Genomic DNA, 10,203 nt, shown 5'->3' with positions numbered 1-10,203 from the left:
CGTCTCTTGGCGGCGGCGGCGGCGGCAGCGGCAAAGGCACGATGGCCGACGATGGCGGCCCTGAGGAGGCACTCAGTCCGCGGGGCTCCCCGAGCCGGGCGCCGCGGGTTCAGCGTCCGGTCGGGGCAGCCAGCGGCGGCGGCGGCTGCGGGGAGACACCGCGGACAGCGGCGCTGGCGCTGCGCTTCGACAAGCCCATCAAGCAGGCCTTCTACAACACCGGGGCGGTGCTGTTCGTGTGCCTGTGCTGCGGCGCCGCCGTGCTCGTCTACTTCATCCTGGAGGCCTTCTTGCGCCCGCTGCTCTGGGCCGTGCTGTGCGGCACCTTCCTGCACCCCTTCAAGAGCTCGCTGACGCGCCTGGGGCGCCACTGGCTGCAGCGCCTGCACCGCGCGCACACGCCCATCGTGCTGGCCGCGCTGCTGCTGCCGATCTGCTTCGCGGACTACGGCGTGGAGGCCCTGGGCGAACAGGCGCTGCGCCGCCGCCGCCTGCTGCTACTGCTGGGCGCCGGCGGCCCGCTCCTCTACGGCCTCTACAGCCTGGGCAGCTACCTGGGCGTGCAGGTGCTGCTGGCGCACGCGGGCGCGCTCATCTGCTGCGGGCTGGACTACTTCAACAGCCTGTGGGTGAGTGAGCCCCGGCCCGGGCCCTCGGCCGTCCCGCCGGGCACGCAGGGACCTTCACCACACCCCCAGCTCGCTGGGGTGCAGTCCCTCGGCACGGTGCAAGGGCGGCCAAACGTCCAGACCTGAGTGTGCAGGCAGTGTCCGTCTCCGCCTTCCTTCCCGTGCACACGAGGAACTTGGTGCCCTTCCTTCCAAGGAGAAGACGGGTGTGGTTCGAAACAGTCACCCCGTTAGGGGGACGTGTACCCTTTAGGGAAGCGCTTTTCCGTTTTGCAGGGAGGGCTTTCAGCGCATCGGCAAGTGGACAGGAATTTATTCCTGGCCTTGGAGAGGGAGTGCTCAGCATCTTCAGTTCTGCTTACGTGGGACTATCCTGGAAGAGACCTTAGAGATCCTAGCCTAATCTGTCATCCTACAGACAGGAGAGGTGACTTCTTACCAGTCTTGTTGGGACAAAGAGGGTACTGGTTGACACAAGTTCCTCAAGTCCTGGAACAAATCTTTCTTAATAGTTCAGAGCTGCCTCTCAGTTCAGGTGATTTCAGGATACTTTGTGCCACGCACCTAGGTGCTGAGCCCCCTGGGCCTGTTTCTTGCCACATTCTCTTCTTGGGAACTCTTACGCCTTGTGCACGGATTGCTCTGCGACATTACATCTCCTCCCACGTGGATTTCTTAAGCAGACTGGGTGAAGAAAAGGCATATTTGTGATTCCTGGATCGTCCTGAGGTTATTCTTAATGAGGGAGCTTTAGAGTTGGAAGGGATTTCAAGGATAATCTGGTGACATGTTTCCTAAATCAGGCCAGATTGTAGATCAGTTAATGATCCAAACATTTCACTTTGTTGTTCAGTTGCTAAGTTGTGTCAGACTCTGTGACGCCATGCACTGAAGGACTCCAGGCTTCCCTGTCCTTCACTCTCTTTGAGTTTGCTCAAACTCGTGTCCATTGAGTCAGTGATGTTGCCAAACCATCTCATCCTCTGTTGTCCCCTTCTCTTCCTGCCTTCAGTCTTTCCCAGCATCAGGTTCTTTTCCAGTGAGTTGGCTTTTCATATCAGGTGGCCAAAGTATTGGAGCTTCAGCTTCAGCATCAGTCCTTCCAGTGAATATTCAGGGTTAATTTCCTTTAGGATGTTTCACTGGGGATGAAAAAAATAAGTGGGTATTTAATGCTTAAGACTACTATTTCATTAAGAAGCAGTACCATCTAAAAATAAATTTATTCACTTTTGTCCCTGTTAAGTGCACCTTGATTTCAAGTTGCAAAACAATTCCGTTTATCGGTCAAGCAGGGTTATAACTTGCCTAAAGTTATTGGTAGAGTTGGTGACTAATACCAGAACTGTCTTCTCTAGCTCTATCAATGCAACCTCTCAATTAAAGTTAAAAGTTGACTATGTTATTAGGTACTGGACTTTGTGAGGGATTTAAAAGGATTAAGGTACAGGCTCTGTTCAAGTAATGTGTCACGTGAGCATATTCTCATGGAGATGACAGACACACATCTAAATGTTTATTTCCCACCAGTTATGGACCAGCAAGGTATTGGAGAGCACCTCATCCATAATTTGGGGACGCTGCCTGTGTGTGCAGCTGCGTCGTGATCAGACAAAATCCTTGGCCTCCAAGGAACTTGTATTATTTCAGTTGTGATAGGAAGGAGAGGTGTGGAAGCACCCTCTTTCACTTCCTGGGTAGATTGTCAGGTGAGGGTGACCCTAGTGTTACTTTGCTCTTTATTGTCTTCCTGCCTGCCGCTTCCCAGGAGAGGTTTCTGAGGTCCTGAGACTGTGATCGTCCCAGAGGCACTCAGACTTTGAACAAATCCAAGGTTCACATTCATGGAGCAGCAGTTAGACGTTACTTCTCCTTTACCTTGTTGTTTTAAGTTCAGTTAAGTTGATTGAATGCCCCTTGCATAAAAGGCAGAATACTATATGCTGTTAAGAAATATAAAGATTACTATAACTTGATTCCTATCCTCAAGAAATTCAATCTTGTCAAATTCAGACATACTTATAGATCCTGCTAACATTTTTGACTATTGATACTGCAGTATATTGTAAATTACTATAGGCAAGATCGAGTAGTGTATCCACCAAACTGTAAGAAACTAGGAAAGAAAGGCCTAACATGAACGCTGTATTTTCATAGTGAAGTTAGAATTGAATACACGGGTACATTTGGCATGACTAATGGAAACTGGGGCATTTGAGCCAGTCACTCACAGTGGTGGAAAGAGATGAGGAATAATTGTGATAAAGTGCCCACAGCTTAATGTATATAGCTATGAATATGTTTTTACTGATGATAAACTCCTTCCTTATATTTTATTTACATAATATTTGTATGGGTGTGGATTAGCAGAAGTAAGGACCAAGCTAGATCAGAAGAGGGGAAGGAAGGTAAAGGCAATTAATTATTTTAGCTGATAAGCTAAAGTGATGGGAGGAAGGGATAAAAATCCCATTATAAAAGGCACAGAATGAGTTAGTTAAAAAAGAGTAGGAAGTGGTGGGGGGCTAAATTGAGGGAGTAGAGCCTGGAGGTTGATCTGAGTTGGAGAGAAACTTGCGGTTGTGTTTCTTGAAGCAGTCGTTTGGAGCAGGTGGTTGGATGGGGGTAAGTTAAAAGTGTACCTGGGAAGCAGAGACAGGGAGTCCTCAGCTCTCTGTCCCAAGTGCTGAGTAAGGCCTGACATGAAGTGAAAGTCGGTCATGTGACCGGGCAGCTTGCCCTCTCTCTGACTTTTCTATCTCATGGTTCACAATGGTTTGGTTTTGTAAGCCCAACCAGTGCTGCATGTGATTTAAAAAAAAAAAGAAAGGAGTCTTGATGCTTTCTAGACAGCTTGAAAATTTGAGCTGCTGCTGCTGAGAAATATGGATGGGAGAGGTACTGATGGACAAGGTAAGAGAAAAGTGAATGTAAGCAAATCTACATTTTGGAGAGCCGACAGTGCATGCGTTTAAGATCCAGTTTTTGAGCATCTGCCACTCACTGGTAGGCACTCTCATGTGTGTTATTTCATTCTCACGATAGTCACGTGAAGTCAGAGGGATGGATTTCATAGGCGGGAAGATTTCGAGATTGATCTGTTCGTTCAGTAAATGGTACTTACTCAACAGACCTATCAGCAGTTGAAGGCCCTTTGTCATCAAGACCTTCACTAAAGATTTTAAAATGTTTTCCTCCAGGATGTTGTGGAGGAACATTTTTTGGTTTAAATTTTTTTTTTAGTACAAATTGATTTTAGTTATTAGGGAAAAAAATAGAAGACTATCAGGGTTGGACTACCCACACATGTTCCCCCAGACACCCCTGAATTCCTGTCATCTAGAAATCTTAGTCGTTTCTCTCTTATCCTTATACCTGTTCATTTATTTCCAAGTCCCATCCCGTTTTCCTTTGTAGTGTCTTCAGTACCTGTGTTTTCCTTTGTTACCACATTATCCTTCCCATTCAGTTTCTGTTCCCCTTCCTTTGGGGTTCCTTCAGTCTCCTAACTCTTTTCTTCTCCTAGTACTCCATCCTACCTGCAAGTGAAATGCTAATCATTTATAATATACTGCTAAGTCACTTCAGTCGTGTCCGACTCTGTGCGACCCCATAGACGGCAGCCCACCAGGCTCCCCCGTCCCTGGGATTCTCCAGGCAAGAACACTGGAGTGGGTTGCCATTTCCTTCTGGGCAATTGTAAAAAAAACAGTTTCAAATATTGTATTGACTTAGTGATTTCTAAACACTGGGGAAAAAAAAAATCATCTTTTGCACCAGACCCAGGTATAACTCAGTCCTTAGGGTCCTGGTCATCTTCGCTTGGTGTAGCGCTGTCAAGATAAATCTAAAAAGCTAGCCTTCCTGCTCCACCATTTTTCTTTGCTGGGAGTGTTTTGGATGTTCCTCTCTCCTTTAGTTCAGAATTGTTAGAACATTTGAAGACATTTACAGTTTTTGCAGTAGTAATGGATTTGTTTTCTTCATGGCCTCCATGGCCTAAATTGTTTCCATTTTACTTTATAAAGAAGCATAAAGTGGAAGGAACAGTGGCTGAAAGATAGGAGTGTAACTTCTAAACTGAACTCTGTCAGTAGCTTGCTTTGTGACTTTGAACAAACCAGGATCCATCTCTGGGCTACTCAGCCCTAGTTGTGTGAAGTGTTGGCTTATCTTGAATGATGTCTAATTATCATCCTCATTTTAGAGAGCTTAAAGAACCTGCTCAGGGAATTCCTAGGTGGTGCTAGTAGTAAAGAACCTGCCTGCCAATGCAGGAGACATAAGAGACACGGGTTTGATCCCTGGGTTGGGAAAATCCCCTGGAGGAGGACATGGCAACCCATTCCAGTATTCTTGCCTGGAGAATACTGGAATGGACAGAGGAGCCTGGTGGGCTACAGTCCGTGGGGTTGCACAGAATTGAACACGATTGAAGTGGCTTGGCACGTGTGCAGGGTTCCTGGATATTCAGTTTTACAGATCCTAAGAGTTTGGGCTTCCCTGGTAGCTCAGACGGTAAAGCGTCTGCCTACAATGCGGGAGACCCAGGTTCGATCCCTGGGTCAGGAAGATCCCCTGGAGAAGGAAATGGCAACCCATTCCAGTACCCTTGCCTGGAAAATCCCATGGATGGAGGAGCCTGGTAGGCTATAGTCCATGGGGTCGCAAAGAGTCGGACACAACTAAGCGACTTCACTTCACTTCACTTCAAGAGTTTGGCAGTGCTGGGAGAAGGTTCTTTGGGATTGTACAGGCCTGCCCCATTCCACTTCCAGGTGTGTTTTGCTTCCCTGGCAACAGTAAGGAGGAAAGTTTTCCAGTGCTTAGGTTCTTTCTCATGTTAAGACTTTGATTATGAAATATTCTTGACTCTAAGTTGCCACATCATGAAGAGAACAGAGTTTTCAAATTAGAATAAAGTGGTTTTAAAGGAGAATGGAGTATCTGAAACAATGATCTGATTAGGGCTGTGATTTGACCATGCATGTGTCAGTGTTAAGTCGCTTCAGTCATATCCGACTCTTTGAGTTTCCTTTAAAAAATTTGAAGTATGCGATCTCTCATTTTTTCCTTGCTCTGCAAGTGATACTAATTCCTTAGGAATACAGCTAAGAAACAAAAACTTGTTAGAGACTGGTTGAAAAGTATCATAGGCTTAAAATCTGAAAGCATATCCTCTGTGATCCTCTGGTTCACCTTCTCACTGAGAGCACATTCTCCTACTTGGTCTTCCCCATCAGCTTTTGCTCAAACTTTTAGTGATAGTAGCTTATTTCCTTTTTAGATTTGTTGTTCAGTCGCTCAGTTGTGTCCAACTCTTTGCAACCCCATGGACTGCAGTGCCAGGCTTCCCTGTCCTTCACCATCTCCCGGAGCTTGCTCAAACTCACGTCCATGGAGTTGATGATGCCATCTGACCATCTCAATCTCTGTTGCCCCCTTCTCCTGCTCTCAATCAGTTTATTAGAAAAATTCATCATATTAAGCTGAAATATGTTGCTTCCTAATTTCCACCTGTGATTTCTGCTCTCAGAACTACAGAAAATGGTCTGTTGCCTCTCTCAGATGACATTTCCCCAGCTATTTGAAGATAACTGTTGAATCTTGTTATTTCCTTCTCTTTCCTAAGCTGAACAATTTCCCGCCCCCTACTCCCTGCACCTGTATCTGTATCTCCTGTATTGTAATTTCCATTTCTTTTTGCACTCAATTTTATTGCCCAGGTGGTTTGATAGTGCAAGTCACTGAAACACTTTCCCTAATGTACTTTTATTAATAAGCATTCACACCAGTTATACTTCTGACGAGCTATTCTCTTCCCATTCTGTATTTGTATAGCTGAGTTTTGAACCTAAAAGCAAAACTTTGCATTCCTGTCTATTAAATTTAATCTTACTTGGTTAGCCCATTGTTCTAGTTTCAGAATATCTTTTTGAATCATTTATATTCACTATTCCCAACTTTGTATAATCTGCAAGTTCAACTAATACTCCTTCTAGTCTTTTATCTAAATTACTGACTGCATGTTTAATTAACAGGGCTGATTATGCTTGTGTCACGTACCTCTGAAGACTATCCATTTGCCGAGGATCATTTTTAAAGAAAATTTCAGCAATTTGTAGTCATCAAAATCAACTGTTTTTATTTTCTCTTGTGAATACTGGAGCAGCTTTTCCTCTTTATTTTTCTGGCACTACCCTTTTTTCTCCTTAATGTTAAGAAAGTAGATTCTGGACCCAAATCCCCAGGTTCTAATCTTGACTCACTTTTTAGATGTGTTACCTTGGGCAAGTCACCTTTGAAGTCTCAATTTCTTTCATGTCTAAAATGAGAATGATAGCCTTACTTATTTCCTGGGGTTATAAGGGTTAGGTGAGTTCATATATGTAATGTGTTAATATAGAGCAAGGCCTAGCCCATGGTAAGTGCTATATAAGTGTATTGTTGTTACACACAGATTTTGTTCTGAGCTCTACCAGCCTATCTCAAAATTCTCTAAATTCCCAGGGTTAAATCTCTGTGGTCCTACAAGCTTGAGCTTTTTTGAGGCAGCTGTAGGCTCACTTCCCATGTGCTCATACATCTGGGACTTTAGATCTCTTTAATATTTCATCTTACTAGTTGCTTGAAGAAGAATATTTTAATGTCCTTTTCATTATAAAAGAACTAGTGCCTATTAAAGACAACTGGGAAATTACCAAAAAAGGAAAAACAAAGTCTTATCACCTAAATACAACTTACTAGTACATTTCCTTCCCCCCACCATGAAATAGATATAATCCTGTCATATGTATTTATTGTATTTTGCTTTTTCCTTAATAATATCTTAGGAATATTCTAAGTTATGTAGTCTTTATTTAAAAAAGCCTGCTTTAATGGTTGCATAACATTTTATTGATTGAATCATTCAGAGTTAACCACGTCCCAGTTATTGAAACTTTAGGTTATTAATTTTTCAAGGTCCTAAATTAGACTGTGATGAGGTTTTTTTACATTTAACCCTTTTTCAGAATTTATCATTATTTAATAAGGTCCCAAAACAGAATTCTCAAGTCTGAAGCTATAAACATATTTTAGACCTGAAGAGTATTTTGACAGAGATGATCAAAATAAAGTAGGAGGTAGTTTTTTTCTGTCTTTTGTAGTAACCATATCAGTTCTTTTTTCTTCACTCTCTGGGTTACAGCTTAAAGTCATTTCGTTTTGTTTTAATTTGCCTATATATTTTTCAAGGTTCAAGTTATTTTAATAAAGTGTCGGTGCTCGCGTCTGTTCTACCTTATGTATTCCTTCCGTTTTTTGTGCGTGTTCTATGAAATGTGAGTTTATTTGAGAGTTTCTGTGTCAGCTACATTGATGGTTTGTGAGTACTGAGTCGTTTAGTTTTAGGGTGGGGAAGAACTGAGGAGGGGACTCTGGTTCACCCGTTCTTCTGTTCTCATGTCTTCCTGTTTCTTCCTCTGGTAATATTTTTTTCAGCTAGACTTCTCAACTGTGTGTAACTCTGGACTAGGTTTTAACCGTCTGTTACCTAGGTTATTTCAGCAGGGTCACACTTCAGCTGCCTGCCTTCTTTTTAGCTTTCAAAAAGTTCTTGTGGTAACAAGCGTATTTTCATAGGTTGTAATTGAATCTTTTGACCTGCTTCTTTTTGGAAAGCTTCCTTTCTTTCTCTCTCTCTCTTTTGGCCATTGTATGAGGCTTTCCAGATCTTTGTTCCCCGACCAGGGATCAAACCCGGCTCCCCTACTGCCGTTCCCTTCCAGGGATAGAAGTGTGGCAGTCTAACCACTGGACTGTCTAGGGAATTTCCACTTGTTTCTTCTTTTCTTTTGTAAACATTAATCTATAGAGAAAACTTTGAAGAATTCCACAAGGTGAAGCTCTTAATTGAAATCCATGGCTTAAAAATTGAGTATCTTAAATATCTTTATGCATGCTGTAGCTTTTGAACTTAAATGAAACTGTATTTATGTATTTTTTGTTAAAGATATTTAATATCACTGCATGGGATTTTAATAATAACAATAAACAAATCTGTTTATTTCAAAACCTGATTTATCAAGGAAGAGGAAGAGAAACTATGCCCTCTTCTGTTAGCACTGCCAGCCGTCACCCATGGTGTTCCCACAGCTCTCATGCTATGTAGAGGCTTGCAAGTTTTGTATAATTGCATGTTTATTTCACATGTATATATTTTACAGCTGTGTCTGTATTTCATTTATTTAAGATCTGGACCTTGGTAGTTGGCTATGTGTTGGCTGTTTCATTCAAGTGGAATGCAAGCACTGAACGCTACTTGAGAGCAATGTCAATTCCTGTCTGGATTATATTGCTTTTTCATTTAGGTGGGTCTTTTTTTTTTTTTTCCGTAAGAAACTCTAGCTTAAGGTCAGCACCGGCTGACCATGTGAATCAGAGCAAATTTTTTGAAGTTTTACGTGTTCCATGTAAAATTCTTTAGTCATTTGAAAATGTTCTGGCTTAAACAGTCATTAATCTTGAATGAAAATGTTATACTTTAAGATATCTTTTAATTATATGGAATGTCCATTTAAAAAAAATTCTTTTAAGAATAAATATTGATATATTTTAAAATGTAGAACACACTTGGACTATCCTGGCTGTTTCTGAGTGTCTTACTTAAGGAAGATATAGATAAGCAGTCAAAAATGATAAGAGGTGCTCAAAATCATGTGAGAGGAACTATTAAGGGAACCAAAGATGTTTACTTTCCATAACAGCAGAGCACTGGGGCTACAGGGGAGAGGTGGAGATGGAAAGATATCAAATATGGAAACCTATTTCACGTATTTGAAGGATTCGGTGAAAGAGTGGTTTAAACAGATCTCTAACCATTTGGGGCAAGTGTCAGAGCAAGGAGTAGCTTCAGAGAGACATGACTCTGTTTAACGTAAAGAATGATCAGTGTCAAAGCTGTTCAAAGTAATGAGTTCCCTGTTATTTGAGACTTTTCACTGTTAGCTGAGAGACAGCTAGGATGTTGTACAGTGATTTTTCAGGGACTGATTTTCTTTAAGTCTTAGTATATGGAAACGTCAAGTTCTAATTTAAAAACAAAATTCAGTAACCTAGAGTAGTAGATAGCCTATTAGAAGTAGTTTTTAGAGCTGCCTATTGTTAGGAAAAAAACTAGAGTTGATTGGAAGTATGTCTTCGCTCAGAATCTGATAAGGAACAAAGCATAACTTTCTAGATTGCTGACTTGGAATGCTAAAGGAATTTCTCAACAAGATCCCCTAATATCTGTTGGGATTCATTTTGAGTTTGGGGAAGGTAGAGGAGGGAGGTTGGCAGGTATGTTCCTAAGGCTCTAGACCAGCTCAGGGAAATGCAAATGGCTTTGATCCTTGGCCACTTGTTAGGTGACATTAAAGCTTTTTGCCGTGCTCCTTTGGGCCATTCCACTCTTTCTGGAGAGGTAGAATTCATACCCAGCTGTTTTCAGGAGTGCAAGTCAGACACCGTGACTTAAGGTTCTGTGCCTGATGCAGGTCATTCTGGGGTTAGATGTGGGGCTTGATGGTTTTAAGCCCTGAATATGCTTTAG

General features: G+C 42.6%; 1 protein-coding gene across 1 annotated transcript in view; it reads left to right on the top strand.

The window, feature by feature from the left end:
- The first annotated feature begins 41 nt into the window (after positions 1-41).
- TMEM245 (transmembrane protein 245) overlaps positions 42-10,203 on the top strand; it is an 83,617-nt gene continuing 73,455 nt past the window's right edge. The window contains exons 1-2 of the mRNA XM_019966693.2: positions 42-629; positions 8,863-8,980. Of these exons, the coding sequence (XP_019822252.2) occupies positions 42-629; positions 8,863-8,980 (706 nt within the window). The remainder of the gene's footprint in view (positions 630-8,862; positions 8,981-10,203) is intronic.

Source organism: Bos indicus, chromosome 8 (genome assembly GCF_029378745.1).
Source record: "Bos indicus isolate NIAB-ARS_2022 breed Sahiwal x Tharparkar chromosome 8, NIAB-ARS_B.indTharparkar_mat_pri_1.0, whole genome shotgun sequence".
NCBI lineage: Eukaryota > Metazoa > Chordata > Mammalia > Artiodactyla > Bovidae > Bos > Bos indicus.
Note: the sequence above shows the minus strand (reverse complement) of the source record. Positions and strands in the feature narration are given on the sequence as shown.